The 27411-nt window shown below is 44.0% G+C and overlaps 1 protein-coding gene and 1 long non-coding RNA gene across 5 annotated transcripts in view; one reads left to right on the top strand and one right to left on the bottom strand.

Annotated features, from left to right (window-relative positions):
* LOC115106834 (integrin alpha-X-like) overlaps positions 1-27411 on the bottom strand; it is a 59976-nt gene that overhangs the window by 9982 nt on the left and 22583 nt on the right. For all 4 annotated transcript variants that reach the window (XM_029629964.2, XM_065008118.1, XM_029629968.2 and 1 more), the window contains 8 exons: positions 17512-17648; positions 11169-11329; positions 10436-10593; positions 7300-7428; positions 6497-6564; positions 6264-6396; positions 296-409; positions 140-219 (listed from right to left, as the gene is read on the bottom strand). In XM_029629964.2, coding sequence (XP_029485824.1) covers positions 140-219; positions 296-409; positions 6264-6396; positions 6497-6564; positions 7300-7428; positions 10436-10593; positions 11169-11329; positions 17512-17648 — 980 coding nt within the window. The remainder of the gene's footprint in view (positions 1-139; positions 220-295; positions 410-6263; positions 6397-6496; positions 6565-7299; positions 7429-10435; positions 10594-11168; positions 11330-17511; positions 17649-27411) is intronic.
* Positions 22955-26793, top strand: LOC135563965 (uncharacterized). Its single transcript, XR_010460714.1, has 2 exons — positions 22955-24293; positions 25988-26793. It is a non-coding gene; the product is annotated as an uncharacterized LOC135563965 (long non-coding RNA).

The raw sequence follows: 27411 nt of genomic DNA, 5'->3' as shown, positions 1-27411 counted from the left end.
GAATACACGTTTACCATGACACAAATTATGATCTACAAATTCTGATTACATAGATGAATGGAATAGAGTAAAATAGAAAATAATAACTTCATTTCCCCCCATCACTGGTTAAGTTCTATCCGTGGAAATGGTGACTCACCTAGTAACAAACACATTTAAAGCCAGTCTTTCTCTCAAACAAGTTGGCTCAAACACTGTGAATGACATCAACACTGTCACCTGGGGGAAGGGCAGAATCAGATCAAAATATTGTCTCTCAGTTTTACAAAAATTCAGTAGGCTTAATGATGTTTACCCGTGCCCCCTGTCTCAGGACGGAAGAGCTGAGAGGACACACTGTGTGTGTGATGTTTTCTAGTCCTGTGGTGTTGGACACACACCAAACAGCCACCTGGCCTGGTCCTGATGGCTATAACAGAATGAAATGTTACCTGTGACATGATCAAAGCCAAACAAAACGAGCTGATAAAAGCAAACAGTTTATCAAATCTCTATCCCTCCATCCGTCCCACCCCTGCAGACAAATAAATCCATCCTTTCATTCTTACCAACCCTGCTCACAACTAAATTCATCCCATTCTTTCATCCCTCCATCCTTCCCACCCCTGCTCACAACTAAATCCATCCTCTCATCCCTCCATCCTTACCTCCCCTGCTCACAACTTAATCCATCCCATCCCTTCAATCAATATATATCTCTCTATAGTTCATCCTTTCATTCCTCCATCCTTCTCACCCCTGCTCACAACTAAATCCATCCTCTCATTCCTCCATCCTTCCCACCCCTGCTCACAATTAAATCCATCCCATCCTTTCATCCCTCCATCCTTCCCACTCCTGATCACAACTACATCCATCCCATCCCTCCATCCCCTGCTCACAACTAAATCCATCCCATCCTTTCATCCCTCCATCCTTCCCACCCCTGCTCACAACTAAATCCATCCTTTCATCCTTCCATCCTGCTCACAACTAAATCCATCCCATCCTTTCATCCCTCCATCCTTCCCACCCCTGCTCACAACTAAACCATCCCATCCTTTCATTCTTACCAACCCTGCTCACAACTAAATTCATCCCATTCTTTCATCCCTCCATCCTTCCCACCCCTGCTCACAACTAAATCCATCCTCTCATCCCTCCATCCTTCCCACCCCTGCTCACAACTAAATCCATCCTCTCATTCCTCCATCCTTCCCACCCCTGCTCACAACTAAATCCATCCCATCCCTTCAATCAATATATATCTCTCTATAGTTCATCCTTTCATTCCTCCATCCTTCTCACCCCTGCTCACAACTAAATCCATCCTCTCATTCCTCCATCCTTCCCAATTAAATCCATCCCCTTTCATCCCTCCATCCTTCCCACTCCTGATCACAACTAAATCCATCCCATCCCTCCATCCCCTGCTCACAACTAAATCCATCCCATCCTTTCATCCCTCCATTCTTACCAACCCTGCTCACAACTAAATCCAACCCATCCTTTCATTCCTCCATCCTTCCCACCTCTGCTCACAACTAAATCCATCCCATCCTTTCATCCCTCCATCCTTCCCACCCCTGCTCACAACTAAATCCATCCCATCCTTTCATCCCTCCATCCTTCCCACCCCTGCTCACAACTAAAACCATCCCCTCCCTTCATACATTATATCTCTACCGTTCATCCTATCATCCCTCCATCCTTCCCACCCCTGCTCACAACTAAATCCATCCTTTCATCCTTCCATCCTGCTCACAACTAAATCCATCCCATCCTTTCATCCCTCCATCCTTCCCACCCCTGCTCACAACTAAACCATCCCATCCTTTCATCCCTCCATCCTTCCCACCCCTGCACACAACTAAATCCATCCCATCCCTTCATTCTCACCAACCCTGCTCACAACTAAATCCATCCCATCCTTTCATCCCTCCATCCTTCCCACCCCTGCTCACAACTAAACCATCCCATCCTTTCATCCCTCCATCCTTCCCACCCCTGCTCACAACTAAGTCCATCCCATCCATTCATCCCTCCATCCCAGCCCTTCTCACAATTAAATCCATCCCATCCTTTCATACCTCCATCCTCCCCACCCCTGCTCACAACTAAAACCATCGCATTCCTTCATTCAATATATATCTCTCTATAGTTCATCCTTTCATCCTTCCCACCCCTGCTCACAACTAAATCCATCCCATCCTTTCATCCCTCCATCCTTTCCACCCCTGATCACAACTAAAACCATTGCATCACTTCACACAGTATATCTCTACCGTTCATCCTCTCATCCCTCCATCCTTCCCACCCCTGCTCACAACTTAATCCATCCCATCCTTTCATCCCGTCATCCTTCCCAACCCTGCTTATAACTAACAAAATTCCATCCTTTCATCCCTCCATCCTTCCCACCCCCGCTCACAACTAAATCCATCCTTTCATCCCTCCATCCTTCCCACCCCTGCTCACAACTAAATCCATCCTTTCATCCCTCCACCCTTCCCAACCCTGCTCACAACTAAATCCATCCTTTCATCCCTCCATCTTTCCCACCCCTGCTCACAACTAAATCCATCCTTTCATCCCTCCATCCTTCCCACCCCTGCTCACAACGAAATCCATCCCATCCTTCCCACCCCTGCTCACAACTAAATCCATCCCATCCCTTCATCCTTCCCAACCCTTCTCACAACTAAATTCATCCCATCCTTTCATCCCTCCATCCTTCCCACCCCTGCTGACAACTAAATCCATCCTTTCATCCCTCCATCCTTCCCACCCCTGCTCACAACTAAATCCATCCCATCCTTTCATCCATCCATCCTTCCCACCCCTGCTCACAACTACATCCATCCCACCATCCCCTCCATCCTTCCCACCCCTGCACACAACTAAATCCATCCCATCCTTTCATTCTCACCAACCCTGCTCACAACTAGATCCATCCCATCCTTTCATTCTTACCAACCCTGCTCACAACTAAAACCATCGCATTCCTTCATTCAATATATATCTCTCTATAGTTCATCCTTTCATCCTTCCCACCCCTGCTCACAACTAAATCCATCCCATCCTTTCATCCTTACCAACCCTGCTCACAACTAAATCCACCCCATCCGTTCATCCCTCCATCCTTCCCACCCCTGCTCACAACCAAATCCATCCCATCCTTTCATCCACCCCATCCGTTCATCCCTCAACCCTGCTCACAACTAAATCCACCCCATCCGTTCATCCCTCGATCCTTCTCACCCCTGCTCACAACTAAATCCATCCCATCCTTTCATCCCTCCATCCTTTCCACCCCCGCTCACAACTAAATCCATCCCATCCCTCCATCCCTTGCTCACAACTAAATCCATCCCATCCTTTCATCCCTCCATCCTTCCCACCCCTTCTCACAACCAAATCCATCCCATCCTTTCATCCTTACCAACCCTGCTCACAACTAAATCCACCCCATCCGTTCATCCCTCGATCCTTCTCACCCCTGCTCACAACTAAATCCATCCCATCCTTTCATCCCTCCATCCTTCCCACCCCTGCTCACAACCAAAACCATCTTATCACTTCACACAGTATATCTCTCTATCGTTCATCCTTTCATCCCTCCATCCTTCCAACCCCTGCTCACAACTTAATCCATCCCATCCTTTCATCCCTCCATCCTTCCCACCCCTGCTCACAACTAAACCATCCCATCCTTTCATCCCATCCATCCTCCCACCCCTGCTCACAACTAAGTCCATCCCATCCATTCATCCCTCCATCCCAGCCCTTCTCACAATTAAATCCATCCCATCCTTTCATACCATCCATCCCTTCATCCCTCCATCCTTCCCACCCCTGCTCACAACTAAAACCCATCCCTTCATCCCTCCTTCATTCAAACTATATCACTCTCTCTATAGTTCATCCTTTCATCCTCCATCCCCCACCCCTGCTCACAATCCATCCCATCCTTTCATCCGTCATCCATTCCATCCAAAATTCCCCTTTCATCCCCCCACCCCCGCTCACAACTAAATCCATCCTTTCATCCCTCCATCCTTCCCACCCCTGCTCACAACTAAATCCATCCTTTCAACCCTTCCCAACCCTGCATAAATCCATCCTTTCATCCCTCCATCTTTCCCACCCTGCTCCATCCCTTCATCCCTCCCTTCATCCTTCCCAACCCTTCTCACAACTAAATTCATCCCATCCTTTCATCCCTCCATCCTTCCCACCCCTGCTGACAACTAAATCCATCCTTTCATCCCTCCATCCTTCCCACCCCTGCTCACAACTAAATCCATCCCATCCTTTCATCCATCCATCCTTCCCACCCCTGCTCACAACTACATCCATCCCACCATCCCCTCCATCCTTCCCACCCCTGCACACAACTAAATACATCCCATCCTTTCATTCTCACCAACCCTGCTCACAACTAGATCCATCCCATCCTTTCATTCTTACCAACCCTGCTCACAACTAAAACCATCGCATTCCTTCATTCAATATATATCTCTCTATAGTTCATCCTTTCATCCTTCCCACCCCTGCTCACAACTAAATCCACCCCATCCGTTCATCCCTCCATCCTTCCCACCCCTGCTCACAACCAAATCCATCCCATCCTTTCATCCTTACCAACCCTGCTCACAACTAAATCCACCCCATCCGTTCATCCCTCGATCCTTCTCACCCCTGCTCACAACTAAATCCATCCCATCCTTTCATCCCTCCATCCTTTCCACCCCCGCTCACAACTAAATCCATCCCATCCCTCCATCCCTTGCTCACAACTAAATCCATCCCATCCTTTCATCCCATCCTCCCCCTTCTCTTCCATCCCATCCTTCTCACAACCCTGCTCAAAAATCCATCCCATCCTTTCATCCACAACCAAATCCATCCCACCTTTCAACCCCCTGCTCACAACTAAATCCACCCCATCCGTTCATCCCTCGATCCTTCTCACCCCTGCTCACAACTAAATCCATCCCATCCTTTCATCCCTCCATCCTTCCCACCCCTGCTCACAACCAAAACCATCTTATCACTTCACACAGTATATCTCTCTATCGTTCATCCTTTCATCCCTCCATCCTTCCAACCCCTGCTCACAACTTAATCCATCCCATCCTTTCATCCCTCCATCCTTCCCACCCCTGCTCACAACTAAATCCACGGCATCCCTTCATACAGTATATCTCTCTATCGTTCATCCTTTCATCCCCATCCATCCATCCCTCCATCCCCCACCCCGCTCACAACTAAATCCATCCTTTCATCCCTCCATCCTTCCCACCCCTGCTCACAACTAAATCCATCCCTTCATCCCTCCATCCTTCCCACCCCTGCTCACAACTAAATCCATCCCATCCCTTCATCCCTCCATCTTTCCCACCCCTGCTCACAACTAAATCCATCCTTTCATCCCTCCATCCTTCCCACCCCTGCTCACAACTAAATCCATCCCATCCCTTCATCCTTCCCAACCCTTCTCACAACTAAATTCATCCCACCATCCCCTCCATCCTTCCCACCCCTGCACACAACTAAATCCATCCCATCCTTTCATTCTCACCAACCCTGCTCACAACTAAAACCATTGCATTCCTTCATTCAATATATATCTCTCTATAGTTCATCCTTTCATCCTTCCCACCCCCGCTCACAACTAAATCCATCCCATCCCTCCATCCATCCCATCCTCTCATCCCTCCATCCTTACCAACCCTGCTCACAACTAAATCCATCCGTTCATCCTCCTTCTCATGCCACAACTAAATCCATCCCATCCTTTCATCCCTCCATCCTTCCCACCCCTGCTCACAACTAACCATCCTTTCATCCCTGCTCACAACTAAATCCACCCCATCCGTTCATCCCTCTCTCTATCGTTCATCCTTTCATCCCTCCATCCTTCCAACCCCTCTCACAACCCCCCATCCTTTCATCCCTCCATCTCCCATCCCTGCTCACAACTAAATCCATCCTTCCCACCCCTGCCATCCAAAATCCCATCCTTTCATCCCTCCATCATTCCCACCCCTGCTCACAACTAAATCCATGGCATCCCTTCATACAGTATATATCTCTATCGTTCATCCTTTCAACCCACCATCCTTCCCACCTGCTAACAACTTAATCCACCCCATCCTTTCATCCCTCCATCCTTCCCACCCCTGCTCACAACTAAATCTCTCCATCACACCCCTTCATATATCTCTCTAGCCCTTCATCCTAAACCTGCCTCCATCCCTCCCGACAGTGGTGGGTCTTACCCGTTTGGTAGGAACGAAGGGTATGGAGGAGGGGTGGACCAGTGTCAGCTCAGCCTCAGAGGAATCCTCTCCACTGTTAGCCACCTCTACCTCTACTTCTACTGGGAAACCTTCGCTACACACCACCTCTGGACTGGAGAAGAGAGGAGGGGAGAGAGCGGGAGAGAGAGACCGTTTAAGAAACAGTTCAATTAATACAATGACAAATTGGACAAATATTTGACATATTTCACCTGGTGACGTTGACTGATAAGTCAGAGACACACACATGGTCCTCGCCACAAACCTTCTCCAGCAAGATCTGAAAAAAAAAACATCACAAACTGCTGCAAAAACATTTTTTTTAAATGCATTTTATTTCACCTTTATTTAACCAGGTAGGCTAGTTGAGAACAAGTTCTCATTTACAACTGTGAACTGGCCAAGATAAAGCAAAGCAGTTCGACACATACAACAACACAGAGTTACACATGGTATAAACAAACATACAGTCAATAATACAGATGAAAAAGTCTATATACAGTGTGTGCAAATGAGGTAGGTTAAGGGAGGTAAGGCCATGGTCATGGTGGCGAAGTAATTACAATATAGCAATTAAACACTGGAGTGATAGATGTGCAAAAGATGAATGTGCAAGTAGAGATACTGGGGTGCAAAGGAGCAAGATAAATAAATAAATACAGCATGGGGATGAGGTAGGTAGATAGATGGGCTGTTTACAGATGGGCTATGTACAGGTGCAGTGATCTGTGAGCTGCTCTGACAGCTGGTGCTTAAAGTTAGTGAGGGAGATATGAGTCTCCAGCTTCAGTGATTTTTGCAGTTCGTTCCTGTCATTGGCAGCAGAGAACTGGAAGGGAAGGCAGCCAAAGGAGGAATTGGCTTTGGGGGTGACCAGTGAGATATACATGCTGGAGCGCGTGCTACAAGTGGGGTGCTGCTATGGTAACCTGTGAGCTGAGATAAGGCGGGGCTTTACCTAGCACATTCAGACACACAACCAAATTACACACACACATACACACACAGCGCTCACCATGTGTACAAAAGAGGTTGGGTTGTCTGGGCTCAGGACTGACTTCAGTCCTCCTGTCCCTGGTACCTCCAGGCCCTCCACAGCCATTTGAACAGACAGAGGCACCTCACGGTAGTCTGATATACACTCCTGGAGGACAGACCCAGAGAACACACCAAAACACTCCTCAAATAAACACCCCAAAAACACACTAAGCATTTACCAAGTGCAGACAGACTGGGAAAAGTGAGGTGTAAATGTGTAAATACAAACCCATACAAGTTGTACAACCATTGTGTGGTGTCTCCACAATGGTCGTGTAAATTTGTTTTGTGCAGACAATCTCATAAAATAAATGTCTGTCGTATCTCACCCATTAAGTCAAATGCATTGAACATTTGCAGATACAATTGAGTTATTTAGCAGACGCGCTTATACAGCGCAATTAGGTTTAAGTGCCTTACTCTAGGGCTAAATGACAGATTTTTCACCTAGTCGACTCAGGGATTCGAGCCAGTGACTTTTCGGTTACTAGCCCAACGCTCCTTACCACTGTGCCAGCTGCTGCCTCTGCCCCCCTGTACAACCTGAGTGTGTATGGAGCCAACTACATACATGCAACATAATGTACACATATGCACCAAAAGGATGCACACAGGGACAAAACTCACATTAACATGCACTAATTTAAAATCAAATAAAAGGTTATTTGTCACATGCACCTTTATACAACGGGTGTAGCCTTTACCGTGAAATGCTTACTTTTACAGTTTGGGGAAGGCCCTTTCCTGTTTCAGCATGACATTGCCCCCGTGCACAAAGCGAGGTCCATACAGAAATTGTTTGTCCAGATCGCTGTGGAAGAACTTGACTGGCCTGCATAGAGCCCTGACCTCAACCCCATCGAACACCTTTGGGATGAATTGGAACGCTGACTGTGAGCCAATCCAAATCGCCCAACATCAGTGACCCACCTTACTAATGATGTTGTGGCTGAATGAAAGCAAGTCCCCGCAGCAATGTTCCAACATCTAGTGGAAAGCCTTCCCAGAAGAGTGGAGGCTGTTATAGCAGCAAAGGGGGGGGGGGGACAAACTCTATATTAATGCCCATGATTTTGGAATGAGATGTTCGACGAGTGTCCACATACTGTTGGCCATGTAGTGTATGCGTGTAGGTTTTGTATGGAGAGTGTCAGTGTAGTGTGTGTATATAGTGGGTATGTATAGACTTGTGAGTGTTCATGGAGTCAGTGCAGATAGACGGAGTAACCATTACATTAACTACACTGAACAAAAATTATAAACGCAACATGTAAAGAGTTGGACCCATGTTTCATGATCTGATTAAAAAAAAATCCCAGAAATGTTGTTCCATATGCAGAAAAATCTTATTTCTTAGTTGTTGTTTTTTTACATCCCTGTTAGTGAGCATTTCTCCTTTGCCAAGATAACCAATCCACCTGACAGGTATGGCATATCCAGAAGATGATTAAACAGCATGATCATTACACAGGTGCACCTTGTGCTGGGGACAATAAAATGAAACTTTAAAATGTGCAGTTGTCACACAACACAGTGCCACAGATAACTCAAGGTTTGAGGGAGCGTGCAATTGTCATACTGACTGCAGGAATGTCCACCAGAGCTGATGCCAGAAAATTTAATGTTAATTTACCATAAGCTGCCTTCAACGTTGTTTTAGAGAATTTGGCAGTATATCCAAGTGGCCCCCCCAACCGCACACCAGCCCAGGACCTCCTGGCTTCTTCACCTTCAGGATAGTTTGAGGGGGTGTGTCTGTATTACCGCCCTTTTCTGGTGAAAAACCCATTCTGATTGGCTGGGCCTGGCTCCCCAGTGGACCTTCCTCTGAGTATATCTTCCTCTGTAGCGCTTTGTGGTCAAGGGTTGTGCAAGATCCTGTTGCAGAGGGAGGTGTTCAGTCCCAAGATGCCCAGTTTAGTGATGAGCTTGGATGGGACTATGGTGTTGAACACTGAACTGTAGTCATTTTAACCTTTATTGAACTAGGCAAGTCAGTTAAGAACAAATTCTTATTTTCAATGACGGCCTAGGAACATTTAGTTAACTGCCTTGTTCACAGGCAGAACAACAGATTTTTACCTTGTCAGCTCGGGGATTCAATCTTGCCACCTTTCGGTTACAAGTCCAACACTCTAACCAGTAGGCTACCTGCCGCCATCTATGAACAGAATTTTCACATAGTTATTTCCCCTCTTGTCCATGTGTGAGAGGACAGTGTGAAGTGCAATTGAGATTGCTTCATCTGTGGATCTGTTGGGGCGGTATGCGAAACGGAGTGGGTCCAGGGTGTCTGGGATGATGGTATCAATGTGTGTCATGACCAGCCTTTCAAAGCACTTCATAATTAAAGATGTGAGTGCTACAGGCTGTTAGTCATTAAGGGAGGTTACCTTGGAGTTCTTGGGACCAGGGACAATGGTGGTCAGCTTGAAACATGTTGTGATTACAGACTTGGACAAGGAGAAATGTAAAATGTCTGTGAAGGCAGTTGCCAACTGGTCTGCACATGCTTTGAGAATGCGCCCTGGTATTCCGTCTGTTCCGGTAACCTTGCGAGTGTTGACTTATTAAAAAGGTTTTACTCACATCGGCCACAGAGAGCGAGATCACACAGTCATCCAGAACAACGGGGGCTTTCACGCAAGACTCAGTGTTGTATTCCCCAAAGCGAACGTAAAAGGCATTTAGCTCGTTTGGTAGCTCTGCATCGTTGGGCATTCCAAAAATGTATTTAACCTTTATTTAACATCTCACGGCTGGGTTTTCCTTTCTAATCCATTATCGTCTGCAAGCCCTGCAAAATACAACGAGAGTCGGAGCCAGTGTAATAGGATTCCACCTTCGTCCTATATTGTCCTTTTGCATGTTTAATGTCTTGTTAGAGGTCGTAGCGGGCTTTCTTGTCTGTGGCCATGTCCCATTTCTTGTAAGTGGTAACTCTAGCCTTTAGCCCAGCTCAGATATTTCCTTGTAATCTATGGTTTTTGGTTTGGATACTTTCGTATAATCATAGAGGGGACAACGTCGTCTATGCACTCATTGATGAAGCCTGTGACTAAGGTGGTCAATTTCTACACACACATAGAAAGTGGTGTGAAGCTACCACTGACCGGGATACTGAGGGAGAAGTTGTGGCAGGCAGTGCCTGTAACTGTTTCAACCCAGCTGGAGGATGTTGATCTGGGGTAGAAGAGCAGACGGGCTGGCCTGGTCCTGGTCTGATCCTCCAGTAGATCCACTGTCACAGACACTGATGCCTGGAGAGAAGCTAGGGCAGAGAAACATACCAGTTACAGCAGTGATATTCAAAATCGGGTTCGCAGTGGGGTCTCCATATTTGAAAGAAAGTGGCTTTAATTGTCTTTTTTTTTTTTTTTTTACTTATTGGTATTCAATAAGGAACAATATACAACCTTATTGGAACGATTATTAGAAGAAAAAAAATTGTAAATGTATTTATTAATTTTTGATAAGAAAGATGAAAATCTGTAAAATAATTAATTTACAGATTTTAAAGTTGTCTTATTAGATTTGGAGTGGGGTGTGATTGTGAAAAAAAATGGAATCCCTGCTGAAAAAGTTTGACTACTACTGAGTTCCAAGATGGGTTATGTTACACAATGAAAATTAAAGTTAAAGAAAACAAAGAGATACCATAACATCTCCAAAGCATTATAAAAATGTGAAATAAATGTAACAGGTGTTGTCGAACAGCCTAAGAGCCAGTTTCCCGGACCCAGATTAATGGACAAACAAACCGAGCCAATATAACAAATTCCTCTCATTCCAGTAATACAACTCAAAGTAGAGTGTGTTATGTTGTAGTGTGGAGATAATCTGTACCCTGTATGTTTCCCACGTGGGCCCCAGTGACAGTGACACACAGAATGGCTGTGGTTACAGGAGTGTTCAGGGCCATGGGGACAGCACAGTGGAAGTAGTTCTGGGAGATCATGGGAGGGTCCATGGTGACAGACACCAACACACGCATTACTGGCTGGGACCTGGGGTGGACAAGAAGACACAACAGATCAAAGACTCTACTACTACTACAGACAAATGTCTACTCTTCCCATTGAATTGTTATGTTCCCCTGCTCTAAACCATGTCAAATCAGGGGGTCCAAAACATTGAGAAACATTGGATCACCTTGTGTCTTTTAAACATGCTCCCTCCTCACGGTCTCCCCTTTCACCTATCTCCCACTGTTTATACTCTGTCTGTCTATAAAGCATGAAGAAATACGGAAAGAGAGTGACTCTCCCATATGCCAAATTATAAAATGGGTTGTTTAGATCCTGGATGGTGATTGGTTTATATGCGGTGTCGTGTCTTTGGCATCATTAAACTGAAGATTCATCTTTATCAAATGACTCTCTGTAATTATTATTACGCGATTAAACTGATTAATCATGTAACTGTAATTAACTTGGAAGTCGGGGCACCAAGGACAATATTCAGATTACAAAGTTATAATTTTCCTAATATAACTTTTCAGATATTTTCATATCTGATCAATAGTCTTCTGATTAATGAATTCTTCTTTACCTCACGTTAGTCTCATTCCAAACGTCGTAAATTGTTGGTTATCTGCACGAACCCAGTCTTCACGATGAGTCATCCATACATCAATTGTCTTAAATCATTTATTTACTAACTAAGTAGTTCACAGAAATGCATAAACAAACAGTAGATAGTTACAAGGAAATGATAAGAGTTTCCCTAGTGGGATTAACCGGCATCGCGGCTTGTTAGACAAAAGGGGAGGTGGGGGTCGACTAAGAAGTCACTACAGAGTGATAATTATAACAATTGAAATGCTAATCCTTTGCACATGAACGCTCACTCATTCAGGAACAATTGCAATCAATATATATATTTACGCTCAGTGTGTCGTCGTCGGGGTCTCTGTTGAAAAGTTTGTTTCTGTTAGAGAGTGTCCATTCTCTCTATCTCTCTGTCGTGGTTAGAATGGATAGTTCAGAGTGACATTCATTCATGCCGTTATAGATAGATGTTTCGGCGGTTGTCGGTCTTCGCGTTCAATGATACCGAATTCATAGCTGCAGACTAGTAATTAATATCAAAGACATGTTCATATTCTGTCGGTATCGATAGTCTAAGAGTTTAACCACATGGTATGGTTAAAAGATTCAGCCATCTACTCAAACCTTGGCCCTCTCGTTATCGAGGTAAGCTGGTCTGCAACCTTTGTCCTCTCGTAATTAAGGGAAACATGGTCCGGTGATAGAAAACCCAGGTGGGCTTTTATTCGGAATATCGAAAAGGGCTGTCTCATGACGCCCGGTCCTGTCTGTGCACATGGGGGCGTGCCAAGGACTAAGTTAAAGTTAAATTTTTAGGGAATTGGAGTTTCCTTCATTAAACAGTCCAAATTCACATTCCACAATTTCACAAACAGTTACATCCTCACTCATTCATTTTATACAATAATTAGATGTAAGCCTCATATCTGAGGCTATTATACAGTGGGGCAAAAAAGTATTTAGTCAGCCACCAATTGTGCAAGTTCTCCCACTTAAAAAGATGAGAAAGGCCTGTAATTTTCATCATAGGTACACTTCAACTATGACAGACAAAAAAAAAATCCCAGAAAATCACATTGTATGATTTTTAATTAATTAATTTGCTAATTATGTTGGAAAATAAGTATTGGTCACCTACAAACAAGCAAGATTTTCGGACTTGCCTAGTTAAATAAAGATAAAACAACATGCTCTTGTAGGCAGACATCATATTTGCTTAGCAACAATATAAGCTCAAGAAACTTGCCATGATTAACGGCCATGTTTTTCAAGTTATATGCAGCTTTGTGTCCCTGTCCTCTGTAGCTAAACTCACATTTACCAACTACATCAATCACACGTTCCATGACCTTCCTCCTCTTTCTGACCTGGTCTCGTTGAACTGACATTTGCTTATCACTCAGAAGGGTACAGATGTCTGTTTTGCTGGCTCTGGGGATAAAGGCTTCTGCACTTTCTCTATGGGTCTTGCTTCTCTCATGTTCCTGTACTCCCTGATGGGCATGTTTCCAGGCCTGTATACCTCCTTTGACAAATGCAATATCACTGGCTGAAGGTTTTGCGAATGCAAGACATACTGAGCAGAACAAGGAGTGAGTTACTTGATAGTATGTCAGCCATTTTGTGTTTGTGCCATCTTTGGAGTGGAATACATTGGGAATGACTCGGGGGGGTTTGTTTTGGGTGGTACTGAAAAAATAAGTCAAAATCCTTGGACTGAGGATGGACAAAATAATCAAATGGATGTTCAGTGTTTTCGCTGTGCCTTTCTATTTTCCCTGTACTGGGCTCTGAACCTCACGCCCCCTCTCTCTCTCTCTCTGCATATCTGGTTGCTCTGCAGAATGAGATCAACATTGTAAATAACCTAAATGTAAACTTGTATTACTTGTGTAGTCATCGATTGTATGCCCCCCCCCCCCCCCCGGTTACAGTCCTACTGATAATCTCATAAATAAAGAACATATTCATCTAAAATCATAGCCTCCATGTTTAGGTTTGTGCTCTTCAGTTGTACCTGAAGGTTCCTGCTCGGAGTCTGACTCTGAACTGACCACCATCTCCAGTTCTGCAGGAGCACCTGAAGCTCTAGTGCTGCTGTTGCTTCCTTCTCCATCTTTACAAAGAAAATACTATTATCACACTCACTATCATTAGTGTATCAGTAGGCTACATTAATAGAGCTGTATATTATTGTAGTAACTTGTCATGTTGGTACTAATGGCGCTAATGATCTTTGTCATTTCCTGTGCTGTGTCACACAGGCTACGGTGTTACGTTCATGGATGTATTATGGTAATGTTACTGTAGCCTGTTTCGCTGTACAATGTGCACTTTCCCTAGCTTATGAGTCATGACCGAATACTGTCAAGTCCATAGTCTAGGTTTACTATGTTTTACTAGTTGAAATATATTGCCTTCAATGTCATATTATGATCTCTATGTTGCACTCATTACTATGATATAATTCCTCCACGAAGACGTAAGACGTGCAAACTGTTTAGCCTCCCGGCCATTGTGTCACTATTATTAGCTAGACACGCCATGCTGGGTGTCGTGTGTGTCAGTGTGTGTTTTAGCTAGTGGTTTTGACTGACCTGGTCCCTTACTGGCGAACATGTCGCTTATTTTGCAGCGTCTGTGGCAAGGGCCTTCCTCTTTTTTATTCTCTCCCTCTCTGCTCCACCTTTCCTTTTCTGACCGTCTGTCACGCCCTGGCCATAGAGAGGCTTTTTATTCTCTATTTTGGTTAGGCCAGGGTGTGACTAGGGTGGGCATTCTGTTCTTTTTTCTATGTTTTGTATTTCTATGTCTTGGCCTGGTATGGTTCTCAATCAGGGACAGCTGTCTATCGTTGTCTCTGATTGAGAACCATACTTAGGTACCCTTTTCCCCCACCTGTTTTGTGGGAAGTTAACTTTGTAGTTGTTCAGGGCACATAGCCCAAAGCGTCACGGTTGTTTTTTTGTTCTTCGTTTTTTCAGCGTAATTTTTAAATAAAGTTCAAATGTACACTTACCATGCTGCACCTTGGTCCAGTCCTTCAGCCAGCCGTGACAGAACTTCCCACCAACGGACCAAGCAGCATGGTAAGGTGGACTCCTGGACATGGGAGGACGTTCTGGACGGCAAGGGAGTCTACACATGGGAGGAGATCCTGGCGGGAAGGGATCACCTTCCATGGGAACAGGAGGAGGCAGCTAGGAGAGCAGAGGCAGCCGGAGAGAGGAACCAGTGGTATGTGGGAACACGGCTGGCAAGGAAGCCCGAGAGGCAGCCCCCAAAATGTTTTGGGGGGAGGCACACAGGGAGTGTGGCAGAGTCAGGAAGCAGACCTGAGCCAACTCCCCGTGCCTACCGTGGTGAGCATGGGACTGGTCAGGCCCCGTGCTATGGGGTGATGCGCACGGTACCGAGGCGGAGTATTCACAGGCCGGTATGCTCGGTGCCAGCGTCCCGCATTTGCTGGGGGGGGAAGCTGGCATCCAGTCAGAACGGATGGGTGATTCTGGAACGATTCTCCTCTTCTTCTGACGAGTAGTAAGAGAGGTCGGACCAATGTGCAGCGTGGTAAGTGTCCATTTTAGTTTAATGAACTGAATACAAAATAACAAAGTGAATGACACAAACGAAAACCGAAACAGTCCTGAAATGTGAAACAATCACCCACAACTCAAAAGTGAAACCAGGCTACCTAAGTATGGTTCTCAATCAGGGACAACGAATGACAGCTGCCTCTGATTGAGAACCATACCAGGCCAAACACAGAAATCCCAAAACATAGAAAAAGGAACATAGACAACCCACCCAACTCACACCCTGACCATACTAAAACAAAGACTTAACAACAGAACTAAGGTCAGAATGTAACACCGTCCATTTCACCGTGCGACTTGTCTAAAATGTTATCCATAGTGAAGCAGGTACACGGTTGCTATGTGTGTCGCGGGGAGACCTGATGTCATTTTTGTCGTGGGGACACTGCTGTCCTGAGGTTGAAGAGGCGCTATTGCGCCTTCTTCACCACGCTGTCTGTGTGGGTGGACCATTTCAGTTTTGTCACGTCCTGACCATAGTTCGTTTGTGTTTTCCTTGTTTTAGTGTTGGTCAGGACGTGAGCTGGGTGGACATTCTATGTTGTGTGTCTAGTTTGTCCATTTCTATGTATGGCCTGATATGGTTCTCAATCAGAGGCAGGTGTTAGTCATTGTCTCTGATTGGGAACCACATTTAGGTAGCTTGTTTTGTGTTGGGGTTTGTGGGTGGTTGTTTCCTGTCTTTGTGTTCTCTGCAACAGATAGGACTGTTTTGGGTTTGCCACGTTTGTTATTTTGTATTTGAATAGTGTTCACGTTATCGTCTTTTATTAAACATGTTGAACACGAACTAGGGACTCCTTCCCTTTGTTGATTACCCCATCTATAACTGTCTGCTCCCCCGCTTCTTCTCCGTGTCTGCATTAATGGCATTATGTGTTCATGTCCAGACTCTGTCCTGTTTCATGTCTGTTGTTAATTAAATGTTCACTCCCTGTACCTGCTTCTTGCCTACCAGCGTCGATCCTTACAGAATGCTGATAACACTAAAAGAAGCATCAGGAAGTTGTTTTGGTTGGTGCAGTCGCCGAGGGAACCGGGGATGCCTCAGCTAGCTCATCGGGCTTCCATACTTTAACTGGCTCGAGAGGTCTTCTTGCCACGGTGGGCTCGGAAGGCGCCCACCCCACGACATGCTTCAGCCGGCCCATCAGGCTCCCACGCCTCAGGCGGTTCGTCGGGCTCCGACGCCTCAGCGGGATCATCAGGCTTTCACGCCTGAGCGGCTCGTCAGGCTCACGTGCCTCTGCCTGTTCGCCGGGCTTCTACGCCCCAACCGGCTTGTCCAGCGTCCATGCCTCGCCCAAGCGGGACGCCGGGTGGAGTCATTGGACTCACCTGGACTCCTTCCCTTTGTTGATTACCCCGTCTATAACTGTCTGCTCCCCCGTTTGTTCCCTGTGTCTGCATTAATGTCATTATGTGTTCATGTCCATACGCTGTCCTGTCCTGTTTCATGTCCGTTGTTAATTAAAATGTTCACTCCCTGTACCTGCTTCTCGTCTACCAGCGTCAAGCCTTACAGAAACCCATTTCATGAAGCTCCCCGGCAAACAGTTCTTGTGCGTTGCTTCCAGAGGCAGTTTGGAACTCAGTAGTGCGTGTTCCAACCGAGGACAAACAACTTTTACGCACTACTTGCTTCAGAAGTCCCGTTCTGTGAGCTTGTGTGGCCTACTACTTCACGGCTAAGCCATTGTAGCTCCTAGACGTTTCCACTTCGCAATAACAGCACTTACAATTGACCGGGGCAGCTCTAGCAGGGCAAAAATTTGACGAACTGACTTGTTGGAAGTGTGACATTCTATGACAGTGTCACGTTGAAAGTGACAGAGCTCTTCATTAAGGCCATTCTACTGCCAATGTTTGTCTATGGAGATTTCATGGCTGTGTGCTAGATTTTATACACCTGTCAGCAACGGTGTGGCTGAAATAGCCAAATCCACTAATTTGAAGGGGTGTCCATATACTTTTGTATATATAGTGTATTTAAGAATACATTCCTTTGTAATCTTTTTTATTACTGAGTGTTTATGAACCTACCTCAGTATGAAAGCGGCTCCTTTAGCTCCCACCACCATATCAGCCAGTCCGTCTGAGTTCAGATCCCCAGCAGAGTGCACCGAAACCCCAAAGAACTGCAGCCCTCTACCCGCTCTCCCGCTCACTCCCTGGATCCTCTGGATGTAGGGAGAGAGTAAGGGTGGGGAGATAGACAGAGAGTGAGAGAGATAGTGAGGCCCTCCTATCCAAACTATCTCCCCTTAATGTGTCCACTGAAGTCATTAGTTTGATGTATTCCTATCTGACAAACAGAAGTCAAATGGTTTGTCTGGGGGACACTCAGTCGGACTCTCTTTACTATAACATTGGGGTCCCACAAGGGTCAATATTAGGCCTCCTTCTGTTTACAATCTATATAAATGATCTCACACTTGCTTGCCCACATGTTAACATGCAGATGTATGCTTGCCTGCATTTAAATATCGACAAGACTGTTTGTATGTACTTCTCTAAGAAATCCATTGATTCTTCACAACGAGCTGTTCTTGTTAATAGGGAGAATCTGAAAGTTGTATCTAACTTCAGGTATCTTGGTGTCATTTTGGACTCCAACTTGACATTTAAGAAACATGTGAAGAAGGTGGTTAAACACGGTTAAGATTGGATTATCCAACTTTAGGTTGATCAGACCTTTCCTTCCTCTGGAGGCCCTGCCTCCTGCATGCTGGGATCTTCTCACATCTGAGATATTGTCTCACAAGCTGGTCACAAGTAGGAGCTACTATTCTGAAACCAATTGAATCACTCTGCAAACACTTAAGATTTTTGATAACAAACCAAACAGTTACCACCATTGTCATATAATTTACAAACATCATTTATTTAGTCTGGATAGCTTTAAGCATTATGTAGATACAAGCCTCGTCTTTAAGATCCTGCATGGTCTTGCCCCTCCACCACTATGTCGGCATATCATTCTCAAGGAAAGCCCCTCCAGGATAACAAGGGCAGTAACTAGAGGGGATTGCGTTCCACACAGTAAAATCAGTCTTCTCAGTTAGAGCTACAAGATACTGGAATGGACTTGAGAAGCTGCACTGATTATTGTACTTTTTATTTTATTTTATTGAAAACATGGCTCAAATCTATCCAAACCTGTACACATGAGTTATCTGTGGTTCCTCAGAGGTAAGACAACAGTTGATGATAGTGTTGTCGTTAGAATGATATATTATTGGATGTAATGTATTTGTATTTTTATTGTTTTAGTGAGTATTTGTATAGTACCTGCCCAGGGACTAAGGGTGCAAATTAGCACATTTACATGGATGTTTATTATGAACTTATTATTATTTTTAACATTATTGTAATATTGATGTTGATTAATGTGCATTGACCCCTATAAATAAATAAATTGCAACGAAGATGCAATATTTTACAGGGATTTCTTAAAACGCTACTAATGCGTGATTACACGGAGCTCAAAGCTAAAATAGCCGTGGTTGCAATGAAAAGAACAGCGCATTAAACTAGTACACCAGCTGATCTGACACTGTTACGGTGTCAAGCCGGCTTGATACTAGACAGTGGAAATGGCATGGAAAATGACCATTGTCTACGTTCACTACTCATGCCCCAATGAAGTAACCTGTCAGGAACAGCAAAATCAAATTAGGAAAAAGATAAATTGAAGAATGACATTTTACAACTGAAATAAAAGGATTCAACTGAAAATGTAGCCAGTCAATTACAATGATTTAGATTACACTTTTAATTGCAGACAATTCCTTAGCCAAATTATAGCTAAATTATGCCTACATTAAGACTACTCTTCTGCAAAAATAAAGCTATTGAAGACCAATGTAAATATGGAATATGGAATGCAGCAACATGTGAGACTGGCTGCATCACCGCTTGGTATGGCAAATTCACCGACCAAAGCGCTACAGAGGGTATATCACCGGGGCCGAACTCCCTACCATCCTGGACCTCTATATCAGGTTGTGTGAGAGGAAGGCCCAAAAAATTGCCGAAGACTCCAGCCATAGACTGCTCACTCTACTATCGTTCAGCAAACAATAGTAAAAATCATCTTTCGGACCAAAAGGCTCTAAGAGAGCTTCTACCCCAAGCCATAAGACAGTGAGAATGGCGGAGGACAATTGGTTATATAGATGGTATATTTAATTTGTATATATTGTTTCTGCCATCATTTCTTAAGTATGAAAATAGCTTCTGGACATCAGAACAGCGATTACTCACCTCAAACCGGACGAGGATTTGTTCTAATGAATCAAACATGAAGGATACACTGCTCCTCCCAGACCTGGCCCAAATCCCCATCATTCGTATGAAGAGGAGACGCCAATACAGAGGTCGAAGAGCAGGATGCCTTGCGAGACTGCGTCGGCGAGTGGATAATCTGCCTTTACCCTTCGTTCTACTGCCGAACGCACTTGAAAATAAACTGGATGAGCTCCGTTCAAGACTAGCCTATTAACGGGAAGTCAAAAACTGTAATATCCTATGTAATAAAACAACGCAACACACATAAAAGCTAATCATTCTTAAAAGTCATGTTAACTGGCTGGTATTGTCTCATAGAACAAAACATAAAAGATCTCATAAGCCTGTGTTAACCTCAGGCCTTATTTTCTTTCCCCATAGGAATGGCTGAACGAACCAGAGGTATCTCATTTACGGTTTTTAGGACTACAAGCTGGCTAGCTCTATACATTTGTAGGTCAGTTTAAATTCTATAATGCTATTACATAAGTCTATCAACTTTCTATAAGTGAAAGAGAGAGTCTGTTAGTGAATTATCACTGATCAATGATTTGGAGGAAACCAAACCACGGTCGTTCTTCTCTCAGCATGTCACATTTTCTCCCCTTTGGTAAGCTACTGTTTAGGCCTATACTACTGTAAATAAGAGTCTGACACCTGGAATATAAAGAAATCCTCTATATTATCAGCTATTCTGTTTGAGAATTTTCTAGACAAATCTCTATAGCAATAAAGTGCAGAATATGTCTAAACGGATGCAAAAAGGCACATAGCTAAGTGCAGTCAGTCTGTCCGGAAGGCCAAAGTTAGTTACTTTTTGACTCAGCCATGCCTCCTTGCCCGTCCAACATTTCCTCATTTCCCACCCCTTCTAATGCGACTATCCCGATGATTCTCCCTCTTTTTGCCCTGCCCTGAAACAAAGTTTCTCCCTGCAGGCAGTCACTGAGTCCGAGGTGCTAAAGGAGATCCTTAAACTTGATCCTCAAAAACCATCTGGATCAGATGGTTTAGACCCTTTCTTATTTAAGGTTGCTGCCCCCTATCATCACCAAGCCTATCTCCAACCGTTTTAACCTGTCTCTCCTTTCTGGGGAGGTTCCCATTTCTTGGAAGCCAGCCACGGTCATCCTTTATTTAAAGAGGGAGATCGAGCTGATCCTAACTGTTACAGGCCTATTTCTATTTTACCCTGTTTATCAAAAGTGTTGGAAAAACTTGTCAATAATCAACTGACTGGCTTTCTTGATGTCTATGGTATTCTCTTGGGTATCTTATTTCGCTCAGGTTATGGATGTGTCACTGCAACCTTAAAGGTCCTCAATAATGTCACCATTGCCCATGATTCTAAGCAATATTGTGCTGCTTTTTTTATTGACTTGGCCACAGGTTTTGATACGGTAGACCATTCCATTCTTGTGGGCCAGCTAAGGAGTATTGTTGTCTCTGAGGGCTCTTTGGCCTGGTTTGCTAACTACCTTTCTCAAAGAGTGCAGTGTATAAAGTCAGAAAATCTTCTGTCTCAGCCACTGCCTGTCAATTTACATCAACATAGCTCAGGCAGTAGGAAGCTCTCTCATCCATTTATATGCAGATGATACAGTCTTATACTCAGCTGGCCTATCCCCAAATGTTATGTTAAATGCTCTACAACAAAGCTTTCTTAGTGTCCAACAAGCTTTCACTACCCTTAACCTTGTTCTGAACACCTCCAAAACAAAGGTCATGTGGTTTGGTAAGAAGAATGCCCCTCTCCCCACAGGTGTGATTACTACCTCTGAGGGTTTAGAGCTTGAGGTAGTCACCTCATACAAGTACTTGGGAGTATGACTAGACGGTACACTGTCCTTCTCTCAGCACATATCAAAGCTGCAGGCTAAAGTTAAATCTAGCTGCCAAACTAACCCTGATTCAGATGACCATCCTACTCATGCTAGATTACAGAGACATAATTTATAGATCGGCAGGTAAGGGTGCTCTCGAGCGGCTAGATGCTCTTTACCATTCAGCCATCAGATTTACCACCAATGCTCCTTATAGAACACATCACTGCACTCTATACTCCTCTGTAAACTGGTCATCTCTGTATACCCATCGCAAGGCCCACTGGTTGATGCTTATTTATAAAACCCTCTTAGGCCTCACTCCCCCCTATCTGAGATATCTACTGCAGCCGTCGTCCTCCACACCCGTCCTGCCAGTCACATTCTGTTAAAGGTCCCCAAAGCACACACAATCCTGGGTCGCTCCTTTTTTCACTTTGCTGCAGCTAGCGACTGGAACGAGCTGCAACAAACACTCAAACTGGACAGTTCTATCTCAATCTTGGACACTCTTACTGACAATTGTGGTTGCTTTGTGTGATGTATTGTTGTCTCTACCTTCTTGCCCTTTGTGCTGTTGTCTGTGCCCAATAATGTTTGTACCATGGTGTGTTGCTACCTTGCTATGTTGTTGTCTTAGATCTCTATGTAGTGTTGTGTTGTCTTTCTTGTCTTGATGTGTTTTTTCCTATATTTAAATGTTATTTATATTTTTAATCCCAGCCCGTCCCCCCAGAAGGCCTTTTGCCTTTTGGTAGGCCGTCATTGTAAATAAGAATTTGTTATTAACTGACTTGCCTAGTTAAATAAAAAATAATGTACAATACGAAGAATGACTAGGCAACTTTAAGATTGACACTTTTTTTCCTCTACAGTATTTGCTTTACATGCATGCTCCTTTGTAGCTCTATAGCTTTGCATGCCATTTTCTTTAGAGAGTGTAAAATATTTACATGAACATTATAAAGAAAACTTTGGCCTGTGTAAACACTCATGCGTAAAGATCAACCCTGTCCAGACCTGTTTGAATAAATGTGTTATGCCATTCGGAGGGGAGTTTTGTAGCCTACTCGATAACTTAAGCTGTTTCTACTGTGTGCATAAGTGTCATTTGTATTTATACTGTACATTGATTTTATTTTGTACACACATCCAGATACTCAGCTCGTTTGTGTGCTGACTTTTTTTAAGGATAGAGATTCTCTGAATCGTTGGATAACAATTATATGTTGTAATGATGACAGTATAAACTATTGACTTCATAAAAGTGTGCTGTTTTCTGTCGATTTATAAACGGGTGAGCTGACAACGTCACGAAAACGATGCACATGCTTCAATGTGGCAGAAGTCGGTGGGCTGGTTTAAGTGGTAAAGCGAAAGCAGCCAACTGTAAACGAAAGCCGAGGAGTGAAGTCGGGGGAGGTGCATCTGTAACAGCCAGAAGTCAGACACTAATGTGGTTTTACAACAGCCAGGCTCAGATCAACATGGCAGTGTTGCCATTATTTATAAAAGTTTTTCTTTACAATGTTGAAATGAACATGTCTCTAACCATCATTTCACACACTCACAAAAAATGTGTGTACATTTTACAATCAATGAGAGACCCTCAAGTATCACATTCATTTGTATATATCCATCATATTAACTGAGGCAAAGTTGGTTAAAGTCATGTCTTTGGTTGGTAAAAAACCCACCTAATGATTGCTTGACGATAGAGCCTCCCACAATGCAGGCGGTGGCTGCAGGATGAAGTTGGTAAAGAGTAACTGCAGGAACTGGCAGCCGACTGCAAAACACTTTTGATCACGTGATTTTTGTAAAGCTCATGCAGTCGACGCAAGTAGAACAATTTATATCCCCATAACGCAACACACTTTGAAAGGCGGTGACCAAAGAAGGTCGGACAATTGGGAGTCTAATCCTGGAATTGGAAACTTGACAAAAGTGATCCGCTCGAACGCCCTGTGTTTTTTTGTGATTTTGGATGGCCAGATAGGTAGCAACAATGGCAGGAAGCTTCCATGTGGGAAATCGTTTCAATTCATTTTTATCTTGTTCTTGATACCCATGTGTGCCATCGTGAGAGGCATTGGGCCACCCACCTCAGCACAATAGACAGGTGCGCTCACTTCAGTACCATGGACAGCGGCACTAGGTGCAGCACAATAGACAGCAGCACTCAGTTCAGCACTGTGGAAGGCTGCACTACCTTTAGCACCAGACCAGCCAAAGAAGCCATCACAGCTCTGCTCACCCAAACACCTGTGCAGGATTACTAATCAGCACACCCGACTGGCCGGTGTTGCCTGGAGTTTGTTTTCTAGGGGAGCCATCTCCTGCCTCTCCTCCCCCGTCTGATAGCGGAGTCGCAGGAGCACAGCAAGAGTATCATGGCAATCAATGATCGTCGTATGTCACGAGCCGTGGAAGCCGAAGACAGTGGCCTCCCACAAAGCAGTCTACACTCCCAACGTGAGGCCTAGAGCGGATGCAAACAACGAATAGTTTCGCCACACTGTAGCCTGATCTTCCTGCACCTTTGTTGCTGGGGGTACTTCTGTCTGAGGCCTGCACCAGGAGCCGGGAGCTACGGGCTCAAGTTATCCTGCTTCTCGCCCATCCTTAAAGTGTTCTCCGAATCCTGTGGAGCGTGGGAGTGGGCGGATTTCCTCATCTTTCTCACCAGCCGTGATTTTGGGCAGCTCCATGGTAAGAAATGTGACTGTTCCTGGTGCAAAAACAATGTCCTATCCCGGAGCTCGAGTAAATTATATTACTAAGCTGCTCCCGAATGTACTTAGCCCGGATATGAACATTGATTCTATCGTAGTCCATGTGGGTTTCAATTAAATTATGAAGGGCAGCTCTGAACAGTTTAATCTCTCTGCACACGGAACCCGCTAGCGGGCTGAAATTCCACAACATACGGTGATCGCTACACAAATAGTCATATTAAACATTCATGAAAATACAAGTGTCTCACATGTATCGAAAGCTTAGAATCTTGTTAATCCAACTGTGCTGTCAGATTTGAAAAAGGATTTACTGCGAAAGAATACAATGCGATTATCTGAGCATAGAACCCCATAAAAAAATCCATTTTAACCAGCACAGGCGTAATATAATCACAAACTGCATTAAAATAAATTGTTTACCTTTGACGATCTTCGTCTGTTTGCAATTTCATTGTTACACAATGAATGATATTTTGTTTGATAAAATCCATTTTTATAGCCTAACACGAAACATTTTGTGAACCGCTTGTGTCGTGAATTCCGTCTCATTCCATTTTCGACGACACATTCCAGGTAAATAACCCACACAGAACGTGACTTTTCCAGTCCTGTTTGGTTTCACTGCAATCAACTGGTTTGTTTGTAAAACAATCAAACCTGATGGGCCATTTCGCAGGACGTATTGACTGAAATAAATCGATTTGAAGACAACAAGTCATGACATCATTGTGCACCAATGATTTGCCCGCTGTTTCGTTGATTGACTGTCTTTTAACCCAATGACCACTGATCGTCTTGAAATCTAGCTGGGTAGCTAAACGGCAATACGCCATGTTTATGTGTTGCAAGACCAACCCATGTAGTAAGCTTCAGCGTAAAGTGAGTCATTGAAGAGTCATTGAAGATTCATACCGGAAGGAGCTACGCAAATTACGCACTGCATTGTTTGTTGAACGCACAGATTCAGCTGTTTATATATCAATCATTATGGCGACTATATTAGGGAAAGCTAAATCTAAGTCTAGATATACAGATGTACACACAATTTTAGAATAAATTGATTGGGAAGGTGACAGGTTGTTGTATGATGCTTCATTTAGCGATTGTGGAGGAATATTTTTTGAACGGGAGAGGACATAGTTTTGGACTGGTAAGTTCTTATCATGCCAATGCCCTCGTTTGAAATTAATCAAAATATTATTTGTGATTTTTTTATTTTATTTAGAAGCAATATATAAACATGTAATGTCATGAAATGTGAGATGTGTGTGTCTGCCGCCCCACCACAACCCACATGAAATAGCCTATTTGAGGCTGTTGAGGAGAGGGTAGGACCACATCAATGGCCAAAGTGAAATGGAGACAGTAGATACAGCTGGTCTGTTGTAATATAATAAAGACAGTAGATCTAGCTGGTCTGTCATAATATAATAGAGACAGTAGATCTAGCTGAAATGTCATATAAAAGAGACGGTAGATCTAGCAGGTTATAATAATATATTCAACCTTCAACCTTCAACTTTCTATATATCTGTTTATTATACCTGTTGATACAGGGCTCATATGTGAAACTATTCTAACTGAACATTTTCTTTCACAGTGACTTATCCGGTGTCCTGTGTGAATTTAAGTATGCTCTCTCTAATTCTCTCTTTCTCTCTCTCGGAGGACCTGAGCCCTAGGACCATGCATCAGGACTACCTGGCATGATGACTCCTTGCTGTCCCCAGTCCACCTGGCCCTGCCGTTGTTCCAGTTTCAACTGTTCTGCCTATGGAACCCTAAACTGTTCATTTTTACTCGAGGTGATGTCCTGTTGCACCCTCTACAACCACTGTGATCTCCACCCGGCACAGCCAGAAGAGGACTGGCCACCCCTCATAGCCTGGTTCCTCTCTAGGTTTCTTCCTAGGTTTTTGCCTTTCATGGGAGTTTTTCTTAGCCACCGTGCTTCTACACCTGCATTGCTTGCTGTTTGGGGTTTTAGGCTGGGGCTATATAAATTGATTTGATAGAGGACTGAGGGTCTTCCAAATATTGAAAGTGTGTAAATAGTTACCCATGTTATTTTGTAAATGTATATATTTTGTTTTTCCCGTATTTTTTTAATCATTCCCCCCCCCCATTTTTTATTTATTTCAATTTTATCTCAATTTCTTTGGGTGGGTGTGTTAGAATACCATTTTGGTATTTTGTATATAGTTATTTGTTTCAAAATGTATACCTTCACCAATTTGGCCACTTGGGTACATTTGGGCTACTTGTTTGGGACACCTGGGTGGGACTCCATGATAAATGTCATGTAGCACACTCATTTAGGAAGTTATTATTCTGAAACTTTGCACAAGTACTGTTGCCCTCTTATATTTTTCACTGAAATTGTCCCCATCATCCTATCTGAATGTTTGTTTTATCTTGTTCATTTTAAAGATGATAAAAATAAATAAAAAACGTATGGTTTTATCTAAACCAGATCTATTGTGTTATATTCTCCGACATTCAATTCACATGTTCACAAACTTCAGAGTGTTTTCTGTCAAATGGTACCAAGAATATGCATATCCTTGGTTCTGTGCTTGAGCTACAGGCTGTTAGATTTGGGTAGGTCTTCAGGCGGAAATTGCACAAAGTAGGGGGGAAGCGGTAAGAGGTTAAACTGGATTTCAAAGTGCTGATTGACTCTCTGCCAGACAATGACAAAAGACCCATCTTATCTAGCCTTGTGTCCTCTCTGAATCGTGGCATTGAACGGTTTAGCAGGATTCGTTCTCTTCACAACTGGCTACGTGATTATTGCAGCTCAATGGGTGTAACTTTTGTTGACAATTTCGATACCTTTTGAAAGCAAAACACGTTTTATAAAGAGGATGGGATCTACCCAAGTCATTTGGGTTCCTGGATCCTTTCGCAGGATTTATAAGGCTGTGTTGAGACAATGACTTATGAATAACCCAAGCCCAGCTGAGTTAATCCCTATCATTGTGTCGCTGAGTCAAAATGCTTTAGCAAATGTACCTTATACCAGGGGCATTGGTAGACACAATGTAAGCAACCTAATTTATGTCCCTCTTACTGCCCTCAATGCCTCTGCT

Source organism: Oncorhynchus nerka, linkage group LG23, assembly GCF_034236695.1.
Source record: "Oncorhynchus nerka isolate Pitt River linkage group LG23, Oner_Uvic_2.0, whole genome shotgun sequence".
Lineage (NCBI taxonomy): Eukaryota > Metazoa > Chordata > Actinopteri > Salmoniformes > Salmonidae > Oncorhynchus > Oncorhynchus nerka.
Note: the sequence above shows the minus strand (reverse complement) of the source record. Positions and strands in the feature narration are given on the sequence as shown.